The sequence below is a fragment of the Anser brachyrhynchus genome (genome assembly GCF_964034855.1).
Source record: "Anser brachyrhynchus genome assembly, chromosome: 2".
In the NCBI taxonomy this organism is placed as follows: domain Eukaryota; kingdom Metazoa; phylum Chordata; class Aves; order Anseriformes; family Anatidae; genus Anser; species Anser brachyrhynchus.
The window spans coordinates 65,122,614-65,150,292 of NC_137695.1; the positions used below are offsets into that span (position 1 = coordinate 65,122,614).

General features: G+C 37.9%; 1 protein-coding gene across 4 annotated transcripts; it reads left to right on the top strand.

Moving 5' to 3' along the window:
* Window positions 1-4,171: 4,171 nt before the first annotated feature.
* On the top strand, window positions 4,172-27,679 carry STARD3NL (STARD3 N-terminal like). 4 transcript variants are annotated; one of them, XM_080577944.1, is made up of 8 exons: window positions 4,172-4,327; window positions 15,287-15,583; window positions 18,615-18,692; window positions 20,653-20,730; window positions 22,172-22,225; window positions 22,327-22,444; window positions 24,818-24,916; window positions 27,610-27,679. In XM_080577944.1, exons 2-8 carry the CDS (start codon window positions 15,359-15,361, stop codon window positions 27,660-27,662), a joined length of 705 nt encoding a protein of 234 aa, XP_080434070.1. In that variant the 5' UTR covers window positions 4,172-4,327; window positions 15,287-15,358; the 3' UTR covers window positions 27,663-27,679. The 4 variants fall into 4 exon arrangements, with proteins under 4 accessions (XP_080434070.1, XP_080434072.1, XP_080434073.1 ...); XM_080577945.1 differs by lacking the exon at window positions 4,172-4,327 and adding an exon at window positions 4,640-4,782; XM_080577946.1 differs by lacking the exon at window positions 20,653-20,730.

Below are 27,679 nucleotides of genomic sequence, written 5' to 3' on the forward strand. Positions count from 1 at the left end.
ATCTTTAGAAAGCAATTTACAATCAGTGTCTTTAATTAGATTTCACCTACTTTCTGTCAAGTAGGTGATGTCAAGCATCCATAGCACTTCTGAATATGAAATCCGAATTCCTTCATCCCTCAGAGAAGTACTGAACACTAATTGTCTTCCCACAGAAAGAATATAAAACTGACAATAAATATGTAAAGAATAACATGCAAATATTAACCTGTCCTGGTTGCTGGCTACTTACTCTGACAAGGAAACTATTACTGCCGTACACTTTTTACTGGGGGAGCAGACCTAAGGACTGAAAATGGGAACTTAAATAGAAGCAGAGGAAAACTAAAGGAGGAAGGTTTTAGGATGTAAGTGATGAGTCCTGACCTCGTGCTTCTCTCTCCATTTCTATTGCTCCAGAAGATTGCAGACACTCCTTCCTTAATGCCCAGTAATAAGCAAACGTGAACACAATCCAAGGTGACAATTTAAGTGGAATGTTGTCTGAGACATAGGTACAACCTGATTTACACCTCTGTAAGGAGGGGCAGGCACTTCATTATCTGCATACATGCATGCCTCTATTAGTAAAGCACTATTAAGAAACTGCATAGTTATTTACATGATCTAATGTTGTCTGTCCCTCCCTGCATTGAGATCCCCCAAAGGCTAGGAAAATACCTCTGCACAACCTGGAAAAAACTAGCCATTAGCCTATACTCAGCTCATTTGCTCCAAATCTGCACTGCTATATGTCCTCTCTCTGGACAGCACTGCAATCACAAGATTGATCAGTTATATCTATTCATAAACAAAGACTTTCAAAGCCAACTTCTACATAATTTAATCTCTCGAAGTTTACCAGAGTGGTTACTGAATGTAAAACCATAAATCTCTCAAGTTCTTATCCAGGAGCAGAAGTTGATTATAAGCTCCCAAAATGTCGATGTCATTTAGCTCACTAACATGATCTGAAATTAAGGCGCACAGGAATACTGTGTGAGATGCAAAAGAAGGTATTTTGGTTCTCAGAATGTCAGCAGATCTGAAAACAGCCTTGGCATATTGTGTTAAGCACTTCAATAACTAAGTATTTTTAGAAAAGCTTAGTAAAGCCTTCTCAAAAAAAAAAAAAAAAAAAAAACACTTTATTGGATTTCCTTGAATAATTTGAGAAGTGATGTCTTTGACTCCATGCAGTAGGAACTGAGAGAGTTCTTCACTCATCAGGACCCGCCCCCGTGGACCCTGAAGAGCAGGAAAAGCCAGCCAAGATTCTCTAAGGAAGTATTGTGACAAAGCTAGCAGAAGAGAGGAGATAGGCCACCCAGAAGCAGGCAGAGACACCAACATTAATCTCACAGGTCTTCAGACATCAACTTAATACAGAGATTCCCCCCCACCATCTTCTGATCAAAGATACCCTTTTCCCCTCCCTTCCTGCCTTCTATATTTGCCTCATGCCTTTCTCTGAAAGCCAACCACCTCTCTCCTCAGCCCTCCACCTCTCTATAATTTAATCTCTCCCAGATATCACTAGTACTCTAGAAGAGCTTTCAACATGACTATGGAGAGCATGTCAGCAAGAAACTTGAGGTCAGAGACAAGTTGTACTACATGATATGAATAGCTTAAAGAAGCTTTCTCTATTAAATTTGGTGAGACTTTACATTACTTTTACATTTTCCGGTTTCTTCTTTTTTTTTTTTTCTGTTTTTCTCATGCTACATCTATCATAACTACACAATAGAATAGCCAGTCTGTGGCTATAATCTGGTGTCCTCCTACATAGTCCTTTCCTTGCTGCCAGAATGCCTTTTGCCCATTACCCGGGTAGATGACTGGTTCTGTGAACATAGGCATATATGAGGCCCGAGTCTCATCTGGTTATAATTATTACATTTCTTTATTTTATACCAATTTATTCCCTTAGAAAATTTGGTCAGATGTGTGCAGGAATATTGTGAGTTCTTCTTTATTTGTGATGTTAATGGTTACACACAACCTGCACAGGCTTTAGTTAGCTGAAAGCTATGCTTTATTTATTTGGTTTGGTTATATTTTCAAGATGTAGCACTGGTCTTTTTTCTAGTTTGATAACCACTCATGAGGCCCAATTAACAGTGTCTTTCATGTGTTTTCATAAATTGTGCTACTGATCTGTTCAGCTAAATGTCAACCACACTTTATTTAAATGTGCTTTTATTTTAGTGTATGCAATGACTGAGGGCTGCTGGTTTTGCTTTTATAACGTGTTAAACAACTTGCATCAAAATGCTTTGGAGACCTGTAATTCAAATACAGACTACTACTGAGATTCAGAAGCCTTTCTCTTTGCATTTGCATGAAAAGTAATGATAATTCATAAATATAACTACCTGCCTGAAAGCCTGAAGTGATCCTCAGTACAATAACTGAAATAAAAACTACAGGAAGATAATCAAAGTAAACTCACATTGATAAAAGAAACATAGAAGTGCACAACTTGATTGCATGTTTACAGACTTTGATTAAGAAAAAACGATGAACATCACAAAGTTCATGTAAAATTTTCCTCCAAGCTAAATTAATTCCTCTCCCTTTTTGTCAACGATAAGCAGTAGTGAACAGGCTGTTTTGTTGCAAGCTCCAAGTTTGTGGAACAAGGGTGAAGTGGTTCACCTCAGCTACCATCCACCATGATTTTTTTTTAATTAGTTTTATTTTTTATTGTAAGTGCTTAGGGTACTTGCTTTCAACTCTGTTCCAACTCTGGGTTGAACACTGCAGCCCTCATACTGCTGCAGGTGCTGTGTATGGATCACCCTGAAGATGTGTGGTGTCTTGCTGAGCAAGGGAGAGGTGAGCAGGGTGACGACAATGAGGAAAGCCTGTTTTTCCCTTTTTGGCAAATGGATAGTTGCACATATGTACTGCACTGCAGATTTTCACTCTACATTTCTTTTCAGAAATTTTATTGCAGACAAACCCTACATTTATATGCATTTGACAAGCTTTGGGCTTCAAGAAGGATGGAGACTATGTCACCCCAAATGAGGAGGTAGTTTTCTTAACTGCCTCGTGGGTTGAGTTTCTGTCATTTTCACAAGAACTCCAGTTCTGCCTTTTTTTTTTTTTTTTTCCTCATCTGTGTAAATATAAGGACTCTGCTATAACAAGACACATGAGCTTAAGCAGAATTTAGGCCAATGACAGATAATCTGCTTTACTGTGTGTTTTGATTGCTTCATTAAACTTTAGGGGTGTTCACCTGTAAATAAAGCTCTCTCTGAAATGCACAAGCTAAAGCAAGATCATAGGCAATTTGTTATCTTGAAATATAGTACTTCTTCTAATAACAACGTGGGTAAGCTAGTGTCTCAATGCAGTTTTTGACTCCTACATGTATCATTGTATGTTGACACCTAATTGCCTAAAGACTGCAGAGATACATGACTCTTAGGCGATGAGGAATTAGCACAGAAATCCTGCTATAAATGCAGAGCCTGTAACGTAGAATCAGCATGAATATTAGCTCTTACAGGGTGACTATCAGCTCCTGCAGTGGGGAGTCTGAAATGCTAAGGCCAGCTTTGGTTTTATATTGTTATTTCCAGCAGAACTGAGCAACGGGCAATGTTCTCTATGGAGGAAAACCTCACCTGGAGTACTGCACAAGAGAGATGAAATAAACGTGGTACTGATGAGGAAAAAGGCTTCTTGGAGGGTGGAAGCTGCCTCAAGCAGTGGGACAAGCAACACCGCTACGAACAAGGCTGAATAATTCATGGAGAGTTATGGCTTTACATTTTTTTGGTAGAGTTCTCTTATGTTGAGGATACGCACTGGGGAACTGATAGGATGGGAGGGGATGGCCTCAGGTTATGCCGGGGGGGTCGGGTGGGAAGTGAGGAGACATTTCTGCTCAGAAAGCGGTCAGGTGTTGGAAGGGGTTGCCCAGGGAGGTGGTGGCATCACCGTCCCTGGGGGTGTTCAAGGAAAAGTTGGACATGGTGCTTAGGGATATGGTTACTGGGTGACAGTGGTGGTAGAGGGCCGGTTGGACCAAGTGATGTTGGAAGCCTCTTCCAACCACCACGACACCGCTGCCCCCAGAAACCGAAACAGCCTCCCCCGCTTCCCCTCAGACTCTCCCCGGAAGGGGCGGAGCGCCCGCGGGCTCAGCCCCGCCCCCCAGCCCCTGAGCCCGCCCCCTCGCGCAAACCCCGCCCCACACGCACCTCCCGCGCCCCCCGCGCACTGACCCCGCCCCCTGCGCACCGCCCCCGCTTCTCCCGGCCGGGCCGGGCCTGCGGCGACGGGTGCCTGCGGCCGGGTCCCTGCGCGGGGCCGGAGCGAGGCGGGCGGGGTAGGAGCAGCAAAGCGCCGGGGGCCGGGGGGGCAGCGCGCGGCGGCTGTTGGTGCCAACGGGCAACGGCTGGGCGGGGGGGAAGGGGGAGGAGGAGGAGGAAGATGGAGGAGAAGAAGAAGGTGGTGGTGGTGGTGGTGGTGGTGGTGCAGCAGCAGCAGCAGCAGCAGCAGCAGCAGCAGCAGCAGGGCGCGGCTTTCTTCCTTTATTATATATGTATATTTACATTTCCACTTTTTTTTTTTTTTCCCCTTCCCGATGGCCGGGAGGGGCTAAGAGAGGTAACAGGGCGTTCTGGTACCCGTGTGTGCCCCCTGCCTTCCGCGCCGTGGTGTGGGACTGTGAGGGGCGCTAATCGCCGATCTCTTCTGGAAGCCCCACGGCTTTGTCAGCCCTGCGCTGCCTGGGGTCTCGTTTCCAGCTACGGTTCGGTAGGGTTGGGAGTGTTTTAGCAGGTTTGTCATCGGCTTTGCAGTTTTAAGTAGGCCAGATGCAGCGTGACTTCTCTTTTTTTGCTCACCTGTTACTTTTTTAGGTAGGGGTTCATCGGCAGACACCTTGGATAAAACCAGTGGCCTGTCTTAAGAATCTTTATAATAACTCACGTATATTTCTGTCCATCTGTTTGTTTATTTCAGGGTGGATGTTCTGTATAGACTTGGTGTTTGGAGAAAGAAATATTCGACCTTTTTAATGATACTGAAATTTGTGGCTGGCTTAACTCTTAGATGAATTAGGCTTTCTTTCTGGTGCATTTAGACAAGAATGCGTTCTAATTTTCTTGAATTCTCAAAGAATTGTTTAGCTACAACCATTTCAAAACAAACTCTGCAGTTATTTTAGGCTTTGATATGCTTGAAAGAATGTATTTAGGTTTTACCATTTGAAACCTCATTGGGTCATCATAGTTAAATGTACGTTTTAATAGCGTCATTTACTGAAATATTTTATAGGCCCAAATATTTATTGAAATATTTTATAGGCCCACTTGAGGCAGGCTCCCCAGATTTCTCATAAGCAAGATTAATGGATTTCATCCAAAAATCAAGTCAACAAGCGAAATGTTATCAGTGCTTTTGCAGAAGAGTCTGGTGAAGTAATGATAAATCACACTTATGGCAGCAGCAGACTGTGATTTCAAATGGTTAGCCAGCACCATCCAACAGCTTAATGCTTAAAGGTTTACAGGTGTGTTGCTTGTCAAATATTCTGATTTTACTATCAGATAAAAATCTGTTTTTAATTTGAAATTCTTAGCGATCACATTAAAAGACAACTTTTTAGTCCTACCTCTCAGCCTCACTGGGTTAAATTCAGTTACGTATGAGATTAGAAATAAAGGTTGGAAAAAAAGATCTTAGTAAATAACCAAGTGAGTATCTTATAATGATATTGGGCTTCACATATTAAGATTAGCTATTCAGTCATCAACCAAAGTCCTGAAACCATGTCACCTCAGATATCAGGAGTTAATTTCTGTCTAGCACTGAGAGAAAAACTAGACAAATTATGCAGAAGTTTGCTGGGAGAAATATTCTATGCTGAAGGCCCGGGTGTAGATCTCTGCTAGAGTTTGCTGCAGCTTGGACTAGGTAATATTTTCTTCCAGTGTCATTTAAGCATTTTAAGGAGAAAAATTGAGGTAACATAAAATGTGATGCTTCCTTTTGCTTTGAAGTGTGTTCATGAGCTATAAAATCAGAGTTAAAACTGAAAAATCTTACAAAATTTTTTTTATTTTAACAGGGTTATTAGGTTCTTAAAATACTGTGTTTCTTAAGAGTTCTGAGGAATTTCCAGGGATCAAATTCGCATGGAGAAAACTTTCGCACCATTTTGTTGAATAGCTCTTGAGAGGGTGAAGGAATCCTGGCGGTTTCTCACTAGTATATAAAATGCCTGAGCTTTTCTTGTTCCAGTAGTACCTGGATTGCAGCCCTGGGGCATATGTTTGTTGTTCAGTTAGGACACTTATTAATATTTGCTTGTCTTCTCTATGTAATAAACCAGTATTGTGTTCGATATTCCAGTAAACCTCAGTAAGATGTTTGGCCTCTCTAAAGATTTGTTTTATATTTATAGAGAAATGCTGACAAGATAAATTATATCTGGTATTGATACTCAGAAGTGGGTTTGTTTGGCCTACAGTTGTTATGACTGGTAAACTGAACGTATTATAAACTTGTTGCTTGTTATTTAGTGCTTAATGTGGTAAAGTGTGCAGTGAAATCTTTATTCTTGAGAGCTGATGTTGGGTGGGCTACAACGTCAGCTTCAGAGAGCAGGAGAATGTAGAGAAGAAAAGTTAAGACAAGATGTGGTGGAGGTTAATTGTCTTTGCTCTATCCTTGTACTACTTTCCTTTTAGGTCAATTTCCCCCCCCCCCTCCTCCCTCTCTCCTTTTCCAAGAAATCAGATGCTTTTTTTTTTTTTTTGAGTTTTCTGTTGCCAACAGCTATTGTATGTTACTGGCATATGGTATGTATATAGTACCTTTGTATATTTTATATATATGTAATTAATATAACTGTGAGCTGATTGCATTTAACATACAGTGACATAGTTTCATGTCTTTGGTAAAACTAGTCCAAAACATCTAAACCAAAAAAGAGGTGATTTTTTTTTCTTTAAAGGAAAGCAACAACTTAGCTTTGCTAATTAGTTAATTAAATAAGTGAATACTATAAACCGAAATGTATTGGTTTTAAGTAGAATACATCATCGATTCTATAACTAAAGTGCTTTTTCGTTGTATATTCTGAGGACTTAACTCTAACAGGGATAAAATGCATGCAGGTCAGGTCTGTAGTTTGAAGCAGTTAAATGTCCTGAGTGAAGATGAGATCTGAGCCACAACTTCAGCATATGTTACAGTGCATCTTCCCTACATGTCAGATTTTTCTATTTTTCTTAAAATAGAATAGAGTTGTCAATTTAAGGACACTCTTGATTAAACAAAAGCTGAACTCCAGACATTTCGACTTCTGGCAAGTATGTTTCAAGTGTTTCATGAATTCAGCATGGAGTATATTTTCAGATTTGCTTTGGTTTAACTCTGAGGAACTGTTCCTTCATGTGACATTTCCTATGTCTTGTTTGAGCATGCTCTTATAGAGGCAGAAAGTATTCTTGATCATTTTGGAAGTAAAATGCTTGGGATGTACTGTTAGGAAGGAACCTGGAGGTAAATGTGGCAACGGGGATAAAAGCAAGGCATCACCAATACCAAATTTACAGGCTGTTTGCAATTTTTTCAGCTCTTGTAGAGCAAGAATTGAAGTGGTAGTGCAGGACAGTGCTTACTAGCAGGGCTTCTTCAGCTGCAGGGGAAAAATTAGTCCATGGTTGGAGCACTTTGATTTGACTTTCTGGATCAGTTAGACTCACTTCTGGGACAGGGTCAGATGACTTTGCTGTTCCCTCAGATGTCCTCGTGACCCCATATTTTGGCTTACTTTTTTTGTCCCCATTTCTCCTTTTAGCTTGTAAACTGTCCTGCACTCTTCTGCACTTTTGTCCAATGTTCTGAGAAAAGTACTGCTCAGTACGACTGTGGGATGTGTGTGGCTGCACTGTTAGTTTTGTTAGGTCGCCATTAGAGCATAAGAAATTGGGAAGCATTTTTCAACTAAAACAACGAGTGATTTTTGTTGTTCTCAAACAGAAGTTATCTCAATATTTTTCAAGTACAGTTCTTACTTGAGTAAATAGCATGACTTTAGAATTAAGCTGTGTAGTCATACACAAAAAATAACATTAATAGAAAATAACTTAAAACCCATGTGAAAGAAAATATGAAGTTGGCAAAAGAAAATAATATGCATCTGCTAGCTAAAGGACGCATTTGTTTTTCCATTAATTTTCTAAATAAGACGTGCTTAATCGCTCTTCTTACTTTGTCTTTTTTTCTGACATCTAATTACCTGCTTGGTAACGTATCTTTCCAAATCTTGGCAATAAGTTATTTCAAGGTTCATCAGTATGAAACCAGATTGGCATTATAAGTACAAGAATAATTTGTATGCTGTACAGGCTGCACTCAGATTGTGCTTTTTCATTTTGTACTTTGAATGAGAAACTTCCTTATGACTTGGGTAGGTAAGAGCTTCTACTCAGGGTCACGCAGAGCCACTCTAGTTCTTAATGCTCAGACACAGCCAAGCCCATCTTAAGGGGTTTTCCTGTATGCTGAAAAGTTCTGTCCTGCCCCTCCAACTGGAAGATGTCCCAGTTTCTAAATGTATCGCATATTTGCAACTTGTGATTCCTGCTGTGTTGCTTCATTGGGCATCCAGGGTAATGCCAAAAAGTTATATGCAGTATCTTGTACTTATATTTGGGAATTTTGTGAGCATGCAGCATTTGGAATTTTTCAGTCTTATGTTAGTTAAAGTGTTTAGCCTAGGTAGAATAGGTAGAATGCAACAGTATCTAAAAGCTTTTTTTTTTTTTTCCTTCACTAAGGAACTGGATAGGATAGAGGATAGATTACAACATAAAGTATATCCGTAAGTGTAAGTACACGAAATCTCTGTTGGAGTAGGAGAACATTGCAGTAGTTGTTGTGGAGCTGATTTAGCCTATCCTACAGAGAAGGGAGGTGTGTATTCCTGGTCTATAGATAGAATACTGTCCTTGGACTGAACAGTTCCTAGAATTGGCATCTATGATCCTATCTTTTTAGCATTAGACTTCAGGTAGTTTTTGGTACGTTTATATTGGTCCGTACTGATCATTTTCACTTTTTAGAGCCTGGGTTTCTTGGTGCACTGTGCAGCCATGCATTTTAAGTCTTGCTTCACCTTCAACACAACCCACATAATGTCGATTTGAAGCAATTGCTTTTAATTCTGTAAATGATGGTTATGCCTTTGGACCTTTTGATGATATCATGTGACCTGAATGTTAACTAGAATGTCACATGTCAATGAAAATGGCATGTGTTTTTTATTTCAGTCTCCATTCTGAATGTTAACCATTGTTTTTTTAGCTTATATTTGGTTATTTTGTAGTTCTCTATTACTAAGTGGATTTTAGTTTTGAATAGACATGTCCAGTATTATGGTGTACCCACTTACATAGCGTAACAATTTCTGCCTTCCTCCCTATTTTAAAACCAGAACTTGTAAAAACAAGTGTGTATTTCTGTGAACTTTATTCTTTAAATGGAATAAGAAATCTGTGGAGAAAGGAAGAAAAATAGTCTTAATTCTCAAATGTGCTGTGAAGTAATTAATAGCAAAACAGATGATGCTGTGATTTTTCACACTGACCCAGATGAAGTATTTTTTTCATCTGTCTCACAGTTCAGATGCTGTGTCTTGGATCTATCATGTCAAGGAGTAAGCAGTCTTATAAACTAAGTGATAAATCACTTGGGCGACTTCTCATCACTCTAAAGGCTACTACTGTATCAAGGGCAGATGTCTTCAGGTTGTCACTTAAACCCTTTGGAAATAAGTATCTTTGGAAATCAGAGTTATGCCAGTAAGATCACCCAACAAGTGTTAGCTAATTTTCTGAAACTGAAAGTCCAGGAAAGGCTGGAATCACCATAAAATAGCTGCAATTTAATTTTTGCTGTGTTAAATCTATGTTTTCTCTTTTTATGGCTTCCTTTTATGCTTGGATTTTGTCTAACTAATACATGCAGCTACACGTGAGGCTTAAAGCAGTGGCTGATGGAGCCAAACTCGTCTCAGGAGCCATAACAAGGGGCAACATCAACAAACTGTGCCTCAGGAGGCTTGGGATGAACCATAGAAAAACTTTTGGAAAATGGAAATATCTCCTGATGCAGTTCCATCTTGCAAATTTGGGGTTTAGCTAAATGAGAACAGATATTATAAAGCCCTGGAATTTCAATTCCACAAGACTTTAGCTAGAGAGTTGGTGTGGTACTGGCAAATATTACCCAGAAAAACATAAAATTTTTCAAGTCTCAGTTAAACAGAGCCTCAACTGACCACGTGTTGATGGTAGTCCAACACTAGTCCTACTAGAGGTCCCTTGCAACCAGCATTTCTGTGATTCTGTGGCTACACAAGTGTTGTTTTTTTTTCCATTCTCTCCATTTTCTGTAGCTATGCATCTGCTTCATTTCAGCCAGGCTTTATACAAGTTTGTCTTTTTATTCTGCTTATGTTATTCAAGTCAACGTGAAGGAGGCGATATACTGCTGTTGACCAGTCTCTAGAGAAGTCTTGTGGTATTGAAATACTACCTGTTCTTCTTTAGCTAAACCTCAGATTTCCTGGAGGGAACTGCATCTGGAGATATTTCCTTTCTCCAAATTTTGTGCTTCAAAGATCAGGATGTAATATCTATTAACTGAATCAATTTTAAAATTAAGTTGGCGTTTTTCACTAAAGGTGTATACTATTTATTTTTTAAATATTTTTTCATGTATAGTAAGGAATGTGTACCAGGGACATTACTTCAGACTAACTGAGACATATTTTCAAAGATACTGAAACCTTAAAATGCTTCTAGGGCAGTGATGTGTTACAGATAAAGACAGAATGAGCGCAGCTTGAAAAGGTTCCAAGTGCTCATTCAGAAAAGGGGAAATGGCTACCAGGAGGTCCCTAGCAATGTGTCTGCTACAAGCCCACTTCACAAAAATGAGTTCTTTCACTTTAATACAAAGTAGAGGGAGAGCCTGTCAGCAGGATGGGTTTGGTTTGTTTCTAGCAGAGAATGGTGTAAAAAAGTGTCCAGGTAAGTTTTGGAAGCACTCTCTGTCTCTTTGGGATTTTATTTTATTTTATTTTTGAATTTTTTAGTTGTCATTACCTGTTCTTCAGAGCGGTTGCTTTATCTGGGGTGGCTCTTAACTGGGTTGATGTTGGAGCTCCCAGAAGACAGCTTCAGAGATTTCTGCTGATACTCCTAGAGGGTAAAACAGGTTTATCCATATATTCTTCGTTTATTAGCCTTTTTATATTGCGTTATGGGAATGCATTCTTTACAATTAATTGCTTATTCTGTCTGAGGTGTTGGCTAAAGTAACATTTCTCCACGCACAGAAAAAGAATAATGTTGGAGATGTTTGTGATGGTAGGAGAGCAAATGGGGATGACAATTAAGTCTCAGGCCCTGAGGTCCCTTATTCCTTCTGGAGTATGTATTTAGAGAACTCAAGCCTGGCATAGTTCGCTGTGCCAAATCATTGAATCCTGGAGTGCCCCAGTGGGGCCATTCATTGCCTATGGTGGATGCTGCCCGCATGGGGCCTGGGGTTGGACCTTTGGAAAGATCCCCAGAGTCTGGTTCCTTTGGAAAGCTGCTGACTCGGGACTTGCTGGCTTCAAGACCATTTACTGCAGGTAACAGGTTGGCTGTTTGCTGATACTTCATCATTGTTTGAGGTTACACAAATGTGTGTTACAATTACCCAAGATTGTCTTGAGGTGTCACTTAAAGATAAATGCTTTAGTGTTATGATTATAATGCTGGTTACTGTATTAAGGTCTGGTCTTGTAAGGAATTTTGTTTTTAATATGTTACATATTGTGTTCCTAGAGACAAACAGGGAGTGTAGGTAGTAACATGAGGTTTGATAAGGAGTTGGAGAGGTAAAGAACTAGTATGTTTTTTTTATTGGTATATGAGAAAACTTGTTGGCAAAGAAGTACTTTTTTGTTTGTTTATGAATGAATATTACTACTGTTGCAGTCTCAGCTTTTTCATCAAGAAAGGGAAAAACTTTAATTTACTAATGAAAACCCCGTAGTTTTTGTGCTGCTTTGGCATCCTGACCATTGTGTTGGCCATGTCATCCTGTTTTACTCATTGAAGAGAAATAATTATTTTCATTTTTTTTAACCTTCACAGAAAAGCTATTAATGATGGGAGTTCTTGGGAGTATTCAGTGTTGTCAGAGACATAGATAGAAAATACTATAATTTTTTATAGGTTTCAACAGCAGTCATAACACAATATTGCTTGATGTGCGTAGTTACTTCTATGCTAACATAGTTTTTCCTATAGTTTCTCTGATATTTTTAGCTACTATTTCTTTTCCTAAAATCACTTACACATGATACTTTCACTTTCAGTTCTGATGAGCTGCTAATAGCCCTTTGAGTAAGCTATTTTCTAATTTTTTCACTTTCAATTCTGGTATCTCAGTTAAGTTCTGCTGTGTGGTTTTTTTTTACTTGTAAAGAAAAAAGGTAACAAATTATGTTGTTGCTTATGCGTAATAAATTAGTATAGTAAGCATAAAAATAAATTAAAACAAGGATGGTAGAATGGAAGAATAAGGATAGTATAGCGGTAAAAAAAAAGAGAAGTGCCATCCTGATCTTGCATCTCTAAGATGCATGCAAAACTAACAGATGTATAACATGTGCCATCTGCTTATGTTAAAGGGAAAATAATGGTATTAATTGTAAATGTAGCCTTAAAATTAAGGGGTAGTTCTCATCATGCATTATGAAAATGTTCATTAGACTTGAGGGCAGTGAAGGAGTGCAGTTCTTAGCAGTTAACCTGGCTTATTTTAACAAAAACCTTTACTTTTCACTCATACTAGTTAATACTATTAATCAAGTAAAATCTTCAGTTCTCCAGGATAAATTTGGGTATTCAGTTATCTATTTGGAAGCTTGAGTTACTGCCATAACTGTGAAGTGTTTAAAAAAAAGTATTTTAAATCTTGGCTACTTTTCAGGGGGGAAAAAAAAAAACAAAAAAAAACTTGTTTGTAACTTTTAATGTGTCTGTATAAAAAATTGACTTAGCTAAATTTTTACTTTAGCAGTAGGAGTTGAGTGAAAGTGAATGTGGTTAAGAAGCCAAAAACAAAAAACCCTTTTTCTTCACACAGAGTCAGAAGGCATGAGGAGAAAGTATATCACAAATTTACTAATGTGAATTCTTATCTCAGGAAAAAATATTTCCCTGTGAAAAGTTTCGACCTTTCAGTAAGCTTACAATAAGAGGATTGTGAGTCTGGTGTCACAGGAAATTCGTGGCAATGAGTATTGTTTCTGTTCAGGGGGAGAGAGGACAGAACAGACGGCAGAACTTTCTGCAGAGTTTTTACTTGGTTTCAAAATCTTGTTCCTTTCTGTAAAGGAGCAACACAAGCCCTTGGGTACAGAGCACGGGCTTTACTGGAGGCTGTTATGAGAGAACCTGGTTTCCTCTTGCCTTTGCTGTGTTCCTATACTGAAATGTTCCTTGCGTAGAGTGGCTAAATGAAATGTTTTGTTTTAGTAGGCAGGTGTTTTAGAAAATATGTGGCTATTATCAAGCTAACTGATATATGTGACTTGTAGAAGAAGGTTTAGTGGCTGGTATTTGAAACACAGGTATAGAAGTAGTTGCAAGGTATTTTCTGGCTGAAAATGTTCAGCAGTACAGTATAGCTGTGGAGAAGCAGGTTCATCCGTGATTCTTACTGTGAAAGAATTCTGCGTTTGTGTTCTTAACATAAAGCTTCCTGCTGCTTTCAGTACTTCATCATAAAAGTGTTTTGCACAGAAATGTGTTGCAAGTTTGTCTAACTTCCAAGTTTGTTCACTTGCCTAAGTGTTTATAATTTCTAATTTGGGGGTGACTCGGAGGGGAGGGAGCTGTGTTCCAGAGCTGAGGCTGGTTCTGACTGGGGAGAGTCATTGCAGTAACTCTCACACACAAAGCTGGGCAAACAGGAGAGGGAGTTGAGGACAGTGAAGATGCTCTGTGCTAAATCTGCTTGGAACCATCCCTTCAGCCATCCCTCTTGTGTCTGCCTTTTCCTCACCAGTGATGTGTTTGCACTGGAGATTCCCTTCCCCACCTTTTCTTTTCCCACATCTCCGTGTATCCTTGGGTTTGTCTAGTGCTGTGTTACAAATCATGTCTGCTTTTCTTCTTGTGCCATGCCTGTTTTCTTGCCTAGTGGAGTTGAAACACTGTTTTTCACTTGGGATGGAAGAGTGGGAAGCGTTTCTGTTTCCATTTTGTGGTTTACTGAAAGACAGCCCACACAGGAGGAGACAAAGTTGTGTTCTTGAATTTCAAGAAGTTACTATCCCAGAGTCACAGAAGCTCGACTGATGTGATTTGTTTTGCGGGATGTATAGCTTAATCTTCTGAGTGTTTTGCATAAAATTAACATTTCTGTGCATTTCCTTGAAACTTGAGACCTTCGTCAGCTCCTTCTAGGAGCTTCATTTGGGGAAAAAAAAAAAAATGTTCTAATTGAGTATATCAGTATATTCCAGTTTTATAAGAAATTGAACCTGAGAATCTTTTTAAAAGGCCTTATAGACAGTAGAGACACAGCAGCTGAATTCATCTGTAGAACAGATAGCTGTATACTTGCTTTACAGAATATTTACTACAGTGTTCAGGGTTTTTAATGGACTTTTAACCTTTTGGTAATGCCAGTTTGGGATGTGCTGAGAGCACATCCTACGAGGATTCCTCCCTCTCCTGTGAGGAAAGGCTGAGGACACTTGGTTGTCTAGCCAGAAGAGGAGGCCAGGAGGCAACCTCCTTGCTCTTTTCCCATTGCTTCCCAAGGAGGGGAAGTGCAGAGGGAAGTGCCAGTCTCTTGACCTTGTCACCAATGCCAGGACATGTGGGAATGGCACAAAGCTGTGTAGAACTTCCTTTAAGTTGGGTTACTTTTGAGTGTTTAAATCAGAAACCTTAAAGATGTACATCATGCTTTCTATTTATGCCTGTTTGATACAGCAACATAGAGAATGGAGTCTTCCACATCTGGACAGTGCTCTCTTACTCCCACCTGTCTATATGAAAATTTATTTCCCTTGTTTCACAAACCTTAGCGAATGAAGAGGGCATAGGTGTATCTTTTTTTTTAAAACATTTTTTAGAATCTACTTACCAAATAGTCCTAGTTGTCAGTTTATGGCGAAACAAACTGACTTGGTAAACAGAAATTGCGTAGTGGATTTTTGGTGCTTTGGTGACTAATATAGATACCTTTGTTTACTTAGAAATTCTTCCTATATGGATCATCCTTCAAGTGATGGTGAGCCTGGAAGAAGACTACTCTAAGCAAACCCAGGATGAATAGGGTGCCAAATGATGCAGAAAATGCTCACAGTAGCAGTGTGGAATCCTGTCCATCCTTGCGAGATGTCCACTCTATCAACCCAGCACAGCTGATGGCAAGGATTGAGTCCTACGATGGAAGAGAGAAGAAAGGCATATCAGATGTCAGAAGGACTTTCTGTTTGTTTGTTACATTTGATCTCTTATTCATAACCTTGCTGTGGATAATAGAATTAAATGTGAGTTGTCTTTTCAGTACCCCTAGACTTTATTTGCTTCAGGAGTGGTTAACAAGCTTTCTATCCCAACTGTCATTGAAACTAAGGCAGTTTCTCATTTTTAATGTTTTGTGAACTTGATATCTACTTTTATCATTAGAATACATAGTTTTTATTCATATAATTAAACCTTTTGATGTTCCTCTAGTCTATGAACAATGCTGAGGAAACCACTGGAAGTCCAGTGAACTTCTCAGGCAGCAAGTAAACAGAAGTATTACTATATTTGTTTGAATTTGGCAAGTAGAGTGAATTTTATCAGTATTAAGAGTTTTCATTCTCCTGAGTAGCTCAGTGACTGAAGTGTTAAAAAGACTTAAATGGCAAAAACCTTTCTTTTGTAGTGCTGTATTTTCTGAGAAACTTAGTATAATGTACGTTGTTTGTGGTAGGGTATATTGAAACAACATGAACTCCCACAGTTGCTACCTTTTATCTGCAGCATTTGTAATTTGGAAGACAAGGTAGTTCTTAAGAAATTTCTGGAAAGAGGTAGGGCAGAAGGTTTGGTACTGTTTGATCACTAGCATTCTAGTTTTGGAGCTGAGTTTTAAGCTGTAACCTAAAAATTAATTTATGAAAGGGCACAAATGAAAAAATGGGAGGAATCCCTTTTCTAGATAATAAAGTTCTTGGGTTAACATTTTTTTTGTCATCATTCTGTTACAAGATAAATAACCTTGGTTATTGATCTGACATTATGAAGTTTTAGGAATCATCTGTCCTAATAGTTTGATATACTGAAAAATCTATTTCCTGATTTAATTTGAGAAAGCAACCTTTGCCTGCCTGAATGCTGTAATTTTGTGACTTCGACTTCCGTTATCTCCTTAGGTGGAAAGACTGTTGTATCTGGTGCGTTACGTCAGCTGGCTCAAAAGAAAACATAGAATTCTGATACTTCATTTTGGCTAGTTTTAGTATCTGGTTTTGTAATTCTTATTGGGGATTCAGAATACAGAATTTCATATTATTTCTCTCAGTGTATTTAAGACTATAGAAAATGCCGTAAACTCTTGGTGTTTTATTTTGAATGCTGCAGCATTAAGGATCTCAAGATCCCAGCAGTTAGCAGTTCTCTTTGTGAAAAGCCTTTCTTTAGGGGGAACTTATGAACCCTAAGCCTTGTAGTGTCAGATGTCAGCAAGAATGAAGAATGATGTATTGCTTTCATAAATCATAATATTCAGAGCTATCTGGGATCTTGACACAGTTTTTTTTTGTGCTGTTTTTTAAACTGAGTTTTGTTTGTTGGGAAGCTAAATAGCATTGTGTTAGGATTGTCCTCCACTGATATGTAACTAATAGGACTTCAGAATTGCTGCCAGAGTTCCTGTATGTATGGTTTTCCTATTGTCCCTGTTATCCAATGTGCTTAAGCAAAACCTTTTTTTTTTTTTTTTTTAAGTACTTCAGGGAGTAGCTTCCTTGGTAGTTTGAGCAAACCCTGTATCAAGGCTGTCATGGTTCTCTGTTCATCCTTGTGTTAATGTGGTGCTCATGCAACCATACGTTGAACAGTTTGCTGAATTGTCTCAGAACTCAGTCATCAGCCAGTGCTGATGTCTTGTGTTCTTTTATTCTGTGGTGTGTTTTGTTTTATTCTGTGGGAGAGGGCTGAGACAGCATGTCTGCAACTGGAGAAAAAGAAAAGACTAGGCAGTCCCTATTTAAATTGACCTCAAGTGCCATGCAACAGCATTCTGTGTGTTACTTTGCATGTATCTTCCCTTCCATTTCCTCCTAAGTGCTTTCCAAAGGCGTATGAGTCTACATACAGTTTCCATCACTCTAGAATCTTCCTTCTTTATTGTGGAAATAAATGACCATACCTGGTGCAGTTGAGTAAACGATGGGAAGCTATATTTAAAAAGCTGTCTGGTAGTTATAGAGGGGAGGGGGATAAGGAGAAAAAAAAAAAAAGAATAAATTTGGAGTTGGCTTGTATAGTCACAGGGAAAAAAAAATCTAAAATATCTGGCAATGTAGTTGGAAAAAGAATGTGAAAGTATCTATGCTGTACTGCTTTGAGATGGTGAGCATATATTGGGATGCTTTAGTGTACCTCCTTTCTTTGAAAGAATAACAGAAATCAAACTTAAGATTAGATCTTTTTGTTGATGTTATTTTCCACTGCTCTTTATGTAACTATTTCATGCAGTCCTTAATTATCTGATTTAGTATTAAAATCAAACAGCTTTTGGAATAGGATATGAACATTACGGTTCTTTGCTCCCAACTAAGACACTCTTGTTTTCTGACCCAATGCATCCTAAATTATTCTCTTAGTAACCCATTTTGGATAGGAAAGTGATGAGTGCTTCCATGTGAAAGAAACATGGTGGCTAAGGAAGATGTAATTATGAATCTCCTCAAGCAAATGAAAGAATTAAGACCGGGTCTTAAACCATTCTCTCACAAATAACTAATGATCACAGCTTCTGTGCTCTTTACAGTGTATTTCTTTGGTTTTGCTCAGTTCTCTGGAAACAAATAGCATATATGCTGTGAAGAAAAAGGTCTGGAGTGTTAATTCAGTTCTTTGAATTCAAGTGCTGAAGCATCAGAGAAGAGATTTTTAGTATTTCGTATTTGCTAGAATGTGACTAATGAGCTAATTTATTGGTGCCTTCCTGGTCAGCTGTTTAGATTCTTCTGAGACATAAAATTCTTAGTAAATTTTTGTAGAAGTTGTATTTAATCTCTCTTTCCCTCAGCAACTCGTTTGCTTTTATTACAGGACGGTCTGAAATGTAGCTTGCGTAGGTCAGGTTATTAACAGTGATAATCCTAAATGTTTTGATTTTGTAAAGCATTCTCATTGTTTTTCGTTATTATAATCTTGAAAATTATGTTCTTAGCATAGATCTCCTCTGTTTAGTTTCATGATTGTACATCCATCAGAAACTATTAATTTACACTTCATATTTGTGTGTTTTCTGGCTTCAGTACCTTCTGTTCTAAAGCTGTGTGTGGTGTTGTTCCCTTGTAGGTGAAGGGAGGTATTGAAACTACATTAGAGAAAGAAGTTCTACAATATGACTACTCTTCTTCGTATTTTGATATATTTGTAAGTATCCTTAAAAAAAGGGAGGGGGGAGAGGGTGAGAAAAGCAAATTTAGAGTTTTCCCAGTTTCTTCCTTCCACAGTTGTTCCCTAGTTTGAGTCCTGTGAAAGGGTTGATCTCTTCTTGATAATTAAAACCAGAAGGGCTTGTGCCAAATTTCACCTGTGTTGGGGTTGCTTGGTCCTTCTTTGGCAGCAAGTTTTCATGGAGCCTGTTGATAAAGATGCTTTGGCATGCTTCTGCTTTGGGGAGGAGGGAGAAGTGAAAAATTCAGTCATGTGAGACTAATCTAACATAAAGATAATTCATTAAGAGGTGAAGACCAGTAGTCCTTCAGCTGTAAAATCATTTTGTTTAAACTGACATTTTTGTCCTTTCACATAAATAAGTTTGAAGTGAGGAGAGAGACTTGTTACCAGGTTGGCCTGTATAAGTCAGGTTTCTTTCAGACTTCTCTGTTTTAACTCAGGGTTTTAACATTGTACTAAAAACCGGTGACATGAAGTATGGTGTTCTCCTTTCCTATGTAGTTTCTTAGGTGCATGGAAGGAGGTCTTCTGCCTCAGTAAGTTTTTCTCTCTTTCAGCAAGGTTGTAGCTCTGTAGTTGCAAAGTGGTTTGCACTGCATAGACCAAGTTACTGATCTCTAAGTGAAAGTTATCTCTTTATGGTTCTCGTAAAGGGCCCCATTCCTTTTGTGTGATTGTTAACTCTACCAGATCTTGTTTGCCTGGTAGAGATAAATTGTTTTAGTTACTTAATACTGATCACTATATCTAGAATGTCTCTTTGAAACTGTTTTCTGATGCAGAAGCAAGTTTTTTACTGTTCACCATGTCAAATGGAATGAGATACTGGATACAAAAATGTCATAAGCTAGCAAACTATACTGCTTCTCTTTTTCTCTCATCATTATTTTGCTGGCTGCTTTCCGTGATGTTTACTTTACTGTAGAAATGAAAAAAAAAATGTTATCTGTAAATCTCGATTCTCCGAAGATTATTTTGCCCTGTAGTTGAACCAAGGGTTAAAAACTTATAATGAGAAATAACAGATTTCTATTCCCCAGGAAAGGACTGGGTCATTGAATTCTGCAAAATAAGTTGTGGATTAATACAGGATTTATTCTGTTTCTGCTACAAATGTCTGAAACATATTTGCATAATATTAAATGGATTCATTGTAACTCTGGCAATATCTGTCCCTGACCTTTCTTCATTTTTTAGTGTTTGTTTTCACATTTTTAAAATTGGATGCAATCTAATATTAAAGAATAAACAGGGAAACTGAAGGTTAGGATCAGTAATCTCATCTGTCTGCTATTGATTTCATTTTTTCTGGCTGAGAAATTGCATAATTTATCTTCACCTTAAAAATATTTGTAACTGCTTGCTTCTGCAGGCATCTCCATAAAGAATAATTAATCATTGCAATATTGATATTTCAGTAAATATCTAAACAATAAGTAAGTAGAAAATTGTTTTTAAAAAATTCTCATCTTCCCATTGCATTTTTTAAATCTTCACAGTTCTTAATGATATTATTGGCACAGTAGTGCACTGGTAAGATTAGTGAGAAGCACAGTGACATTCAAGGTATTTGCTGAATTAACTGCATCCAGATTTAACTGACTAGATTCCAGTCAGGTAAAATGATCATAAACATGTTTTGTGTAGCTTTCTTATGTTTCCAACTTATATTTGTGGATTTGCACATGCTTTTATATTTGAATCTATGTAGGCATGTGAGTAGCATCAGCTGTGTGCTTTAAAAATGGGAAATTATATTCCTTTTCTGTTTTAATAAGCAAAACCACCTCCAAATTTGTTTCTCAATAGCAGAACTTGGATTGCCCTGTTATAATTTATTTTGTGAGCAGTTGTGTTTTCAGTCAGCTGAGAATCTTGTGGTTCTTCTGTGTTCCTAAATTAACCAACAAATATTTTTTTCCTTTCTCTATAGCTACTGGCAGTCTTTCGATTTAAGGTGTTAATACTTGCATATGCAATGTGCAGACTGCGCCATTGGTGGGCGATAGCTGTGAGTAGTAGCCAAGCATAATGGAGTTTTAACTAAAATGGATCAAACGCATTTTTAGATGCCTCTTAGCGTTTGTATGTTAAGAAACATCTTGATTCTGTATATAAAAATTCATTTTACAGTAACAGACTAAACACGTATGGAAGATTTTAAGCCTAAAGACAAGAATTTAATAGTATAGTGAGTGTGTTCCTCATTAGATATCATGTTAACACAAATTGAAAACTAACTGAATCCAGCATGAATGACTGGTCATAACCATTTTGATATGTCTGACTTACTGCTTGAAATATATTTGAACCGGAAGTATTGAACTGTATTTCAAAAAGAACTGACATTTATTGTACCAGAAATCCATCAGTCTTAGACTTTTTTCCCTTACACTGTAGTAGGTCCATGTGGAATGTATTCATGTATAACCTTCTTCAAGTGAGTAGCATGCAGTTTCTTTAGTAATCTGAGATTGTCATGATATTTTTGAAATTGTGGTATTAGAATGATACAAATAACAGTTACTGGTGCTCTGATTGTGATTTTTTTTTAATTAAGTGCACATATCTAAAAATCCTTTGCCCTTAGTTGTGTAGCTTTAGAGTATTTTTTCCAGTGACATCCTCCAACTTGATACAGTTGGTTGTGAGGTGATGAGGGCAAAACTGTCATGGTGGTAAGCAATGGATATAGCAATAGCTTCAGTGAAGGTTTTGAAGAAGCTGGTAGTCTTTAAAATCCTGCTCGTGCTTAGGAGAATCTGGTTAGGTTCTGCTATTATTTAAAGAATTGCTGCACCCAAGCACATTAATAGAGTTTGAAGGCTTGCCTAAATGAATAATACTTGTCTACTGTTGTGGGTTTTTTTTTGTTTGTTTTTTTTTTTTTTGCAGGTACATGTTCGTCACCTGCTATTTTTCAGTCATGTCAGGGAACATCACGTCTTCAAAGTGATTTCATTTTTTCATAATATCAGAACATGAATTAAAATATTAGTTCAAGTTCCCTCACGCAAATATATATTTGAAATGGATCTTTTGATTTGGATGATAGTGAAAAAAGCATTTGGAGAGATTGCTGTTCACTTTTTCCCAAATAGTTGGATTTAGTGTTCTTTTTTTTTTTTTTAAGGGAGTTGATGAATAAAATACTGTATCTTCATTATAGAGTAAGGTCACAATTTATACAATGCATCATCTGTGTAGCATCTAAACTGCCTGTCTGCTATATAGAGGTCAGATATATATTTGGAGTCGTCTGTATTAAAAAGACTATCCATATTAATGAGGCTATTTTAATAACACTTTGTTAATTATATTATACTTGATAAGTTTTTTTAATTTATAATTTTGCTGTTAGTAAATTATTTAAAGCTGCAACTGATATAATGGCAGAAATGTGAAGTAAATCCAATTACTAGTCTTAACTTTTCTTACCCTGTCTCTTTCAGTTTACAACAGCAGTGACCAGTGCCTTTTTATTAGCAAAAGTAATTATTTCACAGGTATATATTCTAATCAAATGTTTGCTTTACTTTGCTGGTTTTTGAAAGCAAATTTCTTCAGGTAAATTTCTATAATGTTGCTTGGTTTTGTTTCCTTCAAGCTGTTCTCACAGGGTGCTTTTGGCTATGTGCTGCCCATAATATCCTTCATACTTGCCTGGATTGAAACCTGGTTCTTGGACTTTAAAGTGTTACCACAAGAAGCTGAAGAAGAAAACAGTAAGCTTTTGTTGTTTCTCCATCAGTTACTGAAGTTGGCAACATTTAGTTCCATATTGTCTGGCAGAAGAATGCTTCTTTCAGTTTCTCAAAAAATTTGAAGAGCTGTGGAAAAATTAAATCATGGCATTTTTTTCCTTTTCTGTAAAGGAAAATGTGTCTTCAAAGAAGTAGGGGTTTTATTAACTTAGTGAGGCAAAGTTACAAGGGACAGACCAGTAATTTGATGAATACTTTAAGAGCATATCTAATTCTGTATGTTTAAGACATGAAAATTTAACTGGCTTGGGCTTGTAAAATTTTGTTTTCTGAGTAATGCATAGAATAGTTGTTGGCCCCTCTTCTGCGGAGGGTAGGCACAATAATTAACTCTGTGTCACTGACTCTTCCTTTGAGATGGAAAAGGGAAAGCGAAGAAGTATTGTGGAGAGTCTGCTTCATGCACAGAACGAGACCAGAGCAAGTATGAATTCAAGACGGGGCAGCAGGTCATCTGACACTGAATGTATTCAACTAAATGGAGGAAACCCACTGGTTTACTTGAAAGAGAACATTTCTTGGTTGGTGAGGAAAAGAAAGCATAGATTTCTGCCTCAAATGCTTTGTTAGTTTCAACAGTAGGCAAGTAATTGTATAGCAAACCTCTTCCTTGTACATAACTATCCAAAATACAGTCTGAAATGCCACTGGAAGGATGTTTGCCTGTTAGGTAAAACCAAAAACTTTACACAGGCATGGATGCTGTCGTTCCTTAGTTCACTGAAATGCAGTCTTTCTACTTCAGTCCCTTTCCTCCTCTTTTCTACCACTCCAAGGTAGAAATCGGTTGAATGAGTACATTCAGTTTTGCCTAGAGAAAGGGAATCTTAGGATATTGTTTATTTGTGTTTTTAATTTTTTTTGAGGGGGTGAGGAAATACAGCTACATTACACTTAAATAAGAAATCTAACCACCTCAGAGACTTTTGCATGTTTTATACTAAGTATTCATAAACAAAGAAAATATGACACATGTAAATACTTGATGATATTCATAATTGTGTGGGAAATCAGTGATATTTTCTTTCTTCATTGTTACTAAGCTTCAAATAGATGGTATTTACTTAGACATGTGTTGTATTTGAACTTTGTTTTTTAAAAAAAGACAGGGTTTCACTGGAAAATTCAGGTTTTAGGGAATTAAGTCAGACGTGATAGGCAGCATAGGCAGATTGTGGTGGATGGTGGTATTTATATAGGGCCTTATTTGCTATTAAGTTAGTCTGAGGCAGGTAAGGAAGCAAGATTTTAATAGTTTTTGCTTTTTAACCAGGTACTTTTCTCAGCTGTCTTCTCTGGGGATGGAAATTGAAATTTTGCCATCTTACTTTCATGGTTTTTTTTAAAAAGAAAAAAAGAAAACAGCAAACCTAATGCAACAGTGTTCACAATTCGGAGATATTATGTCTGTGCCTTTTAAAGGAAAAAAAAAAAACAGTCTTTCCATTGATAAAGATTTCCAGTTCTAAAAATTACCTTCTGTGAGCAGGGTTTAAAGCTAAAATCCTCCCAGAATGTCTTCCATTGTCTTGTGACTTGTTATTAAGTATGGAGACTGTTCTCCCTGTTTTGGACAGAATAGAAATACAAGTTAAAGAAGTATCTCCTTTGGGGACTTCCAACTGGTTAGTAAGATAAATTGATATGTAAAAATAGTTGCTTGACTTTAAAAATAAATAACTCTTTCCAACAGAACTGCTTGCTATCTCAGATAACTCTCCTGATTCAGTTAAACATCAAACTTTTTTTTTCGAATCAGTCTTTACATGACTGAGAGTAAACAATAGAAGTTCAATAGCTTTATGTTGGTCTAAAATGCTATCTTTGCCCTGTTACTTATCAGAAGACCTGTTGATGGCAGTAAGGATGAGAGGAATTCCATTCTTTCCCAATCCCTTTTTTGTCCTGTATTATACACACCAGAATAACCCCGGGATCCATTGTATTTTCCTGATTTGGGGTGAAATTGAGCCAAAGGAGTTGGAGTTACTAGGTGCATTGAGACAAATAAGTGGAACCAAGCTGTAAATTAGGAACTTTATTTGGTTATGCATAGCAGCTCACTGAGCATTAAAAAAATATATTTCAGAATTTTACTTAGCCAGTGAATATTGATGAATTTACATAATGCATCCTAATCATGCAGTTGCACACAGTGGAAAGAAGGATTCCTTAACTTGTGTACAGTACCCACGTTTTCCTGTAGTGTATTTATAGAAGTAACTTACTAGGAATGGTAATAGAATACATCAGTCTTTAAGGTGCTTGATCTTGATCAAGTCTTGATCGTTAAGATGCTGTCTAATAACATTTGGATTTTTTTCTTCCTTTTAGGGTTTTTGATAGCGCAAGATGCCTCTGAACGAGCAGCTCTTCTTCACCCAGGAGTCCTCTCTGATGGGCAGTTCTATTCTCCTCCTGAATCTGTAGCAGGTAGTTATGTCTGTATAATGAATGGTTGTTCTTATTGGCATTAAACTTCCGCATATTCCCTCCTCCCCCCACCCGTCTTTTGGAGTGTAAGGGGGTGGAGGATGAAAGGGGAATTTTTTTTTTTTAAATGGAAAGTGTACTTTACAATCCTAAAATAAAGCTTCCTAGTAAATCAGTTTAGTAATGACCTATCAGATGAATTACAATATAGGTAGTTGGTGGGTCTTCTGACGTGCCCCAGAGTCGTTACAAAAAAGATAGTCTGAAATAAAATGGCACATCAACTGAATGGAGGTGATTATTGTTTATTTCTGATAGCAGTAGTGTTTATTCAGCAATGCATTATTTAATCCAGCCTAAACTTGGAGTTTTACAATATCGTAGGGCAGACAATGAACCTTAAACTGCTCCAAAGCCAACTGAAACTTCAATTGGAGGCGCTCTTCCTTTTTTAAAACAAAAAGCCCCCTCTGCTTAAAAAAGCTAGCCATGGGTATATTAAACTGAGGGCAAGCATTAATAATATCCTGAGTATGTGTATAGTGCATGCTGTTCCAGCTGAGGTATGAGTTGAGTAAGCCAAAAAATAAATTGAAATACTTCAAGATTTAAGAAAGTGTTTACAGGCATTTCAAGGAAATGAGTAATTCCTTTGAATTAAGTGGACCCAGTGTGAACCCCAGGATTCCATGTCAGTCTTCTTACCCTAAAATGTAATTTCTTTTTTGGTAAAGCTCTGCTGTACTATGCAATATATTTAAAATACAAATATCCACTGATAGCTACAGAGACTTCTGCCAATCTTGCATGATAGAGATACAAATGTTGGCGATACCTCTCAGTTTAGTGGCAGCCTCCATAGTTGCTGAATGTCTTGGCATTATAAAGGACTTAGAGCTCCATCTAGGGATGAGAAAGCATTAAGACAACATTGAATATAACGCAGTGCTGTACCAGCATACTAAATAAATCAAGAACCATTTCAGTGATTCCACATAAACTTGCAATCTTTTCCGCATGGAAATTGTTAAATCCTTATCAGTAGCATGATCACAGGGAGTAACGTGGCTTGAAAATAATAACTAATGATTCAAACGTAAAATGTATTTTAGTTAAAGCTGTGAGTATATCCTGAGGATTATTGGTGGAAGCATTATACTAGCTCAGTCTGAGAGCTTTTTGACAATAGAATGTACAGTGTGAGAGGAAGTAAAAGTGGAGTTAACATATTTTTCTTGGCAGTTTGGCTGGGTCAGTGTTGCATGTGCAAACAGCTATTATGCATCAGACTGCATGTGGTGACTACAGGCATAGGACTATGCCTTTGCTTTCAGCTTATCTAATGCCCACTTGGTCACCTGGGTTTCAGTAACAGCTCATGTGCCTTCTCTTGGGCTGCCTTAAACTGCCAAGTGAAATTGTGTTGGTTTAAATACCCTTTATGGGTACAAGAAGCAAAGGAAATAGTCAAATGAATACATTTGAACTAAAACACAGATTTTGGTAGTCAGAAAGTATTCTGAAACAGATAGAGATGTACAGTAAAAATAAATCAAAAGTATTTTCTTCAAAATTCTGTGTTTTTTTTATGTAAGACAAACTTTCGATTGTTTAGGAAAAATGTTTAGACAATTTATTCTGTGTATTGATTGGAAAAGTATTTAGAGGTAAACTATTCCTCATGATCATGCAGGCTAAATAAACCCTTCTACTTGCACAGTGATACATCTAAAAACAGATCTTTGCTGTCAGGAGGTGATGTTTACAACAGGCTCTGTAAGAGTTTGCAGAGTATGTTTCCGCTTGGTTGTATGGGTTGACCCTTCATCTTCAACATAACACTTCGTTGCCAAGTAATCATTCCAGATGTAGCATGTGGAAAGTCAGCCTGAAAACAGCTACTCCTTTGAACTGCCTGAGACATGCATGTTCAATGCACAGAGTGAGAATTTCCTCTATCGTCCCAGATGGGGTTGACTGCCACCTCAGCTGTGGACAGAGACATCTGCAGTCTGGACTGTAGCTCAAACTGCAGGTCAGCACTGCTCACTGCGCTTGCTTAGTACCTTCTTGCTCTCCCTGAAATGATTGATCTGTCAAATCACTCTCCAGCAAAGCCCTGCCATCTGCAGGGGCCATCTTTGTGCATGTGGTCTTGTGGTCAGCTAAATTTTCTTTTTGGAGCCCTCTAGCACTTTGTCACAGCAAAGAGCTGGGATCATGAAGGGGAGAGAAGACAACCAGTAAAGGAGGAAGCTTAGAGTGAGACATTCTCTTGCAAGAACACTAGTTACAGAAATTATTAATTTTGTAAAGCAGAGTTTTTTGGTGTTTCAAACATGTCTTCCAGAGCTGTCTTTTGAAGGGCAGGAAACACCAAGTGAGAAAAATCTGCTTCCCAGTGAGCTCCTATTTAGGAGTTGATTGTCCTGATTGTGTTGTAGAGAAAACTTGAAGCACATGCTAACCAAATCCCTTGACAAGGGTAGGTATTTCAGGAATGATCCCACTGCTGGTTTTGGGGTTCAGTAACTGGAGCGGAGGAAGCCTTCAAGGTGAAACATATTTGAAAACAAGATAAGCAATCTAAAATTAAATATTTTTGAGAAATAGTTACTTTGAATTACCTTTTGATGAGCCATCACTAGTTGTTCTCTCAACTGAATTAATAACGTTCCTTTCTTCCTGTTCAGGATCTGATGAAGACTCTGAAGAAAAACAAGACAGTGAAAAACCAGTTGTATAGCAAATATGGAAAAGCAG

Coding starts and splice junctions, on each gene's coding strand:
- STARD3NL (XM_080577944.1), top strand. CDS start 15,359: ATGAATAGGGTGCCAAATGATGCAGAAAATGCTCACAGTAGCAGTGTG. Junction 15,584..18,614: donor TGTGGATAATAGAATTAAAT/GTGAGTTGTCTT, acceptor GTTCCCTTGTAG/GTGAAGGGAGGTATTGAAAC. Junction 22,226..22,326: donor CAAAAGTAATTATTTCACAG/GTATATATTCTA, acceptor GTTTCCTTCAAG/CTGTTCTCACAGGGTGCTTT.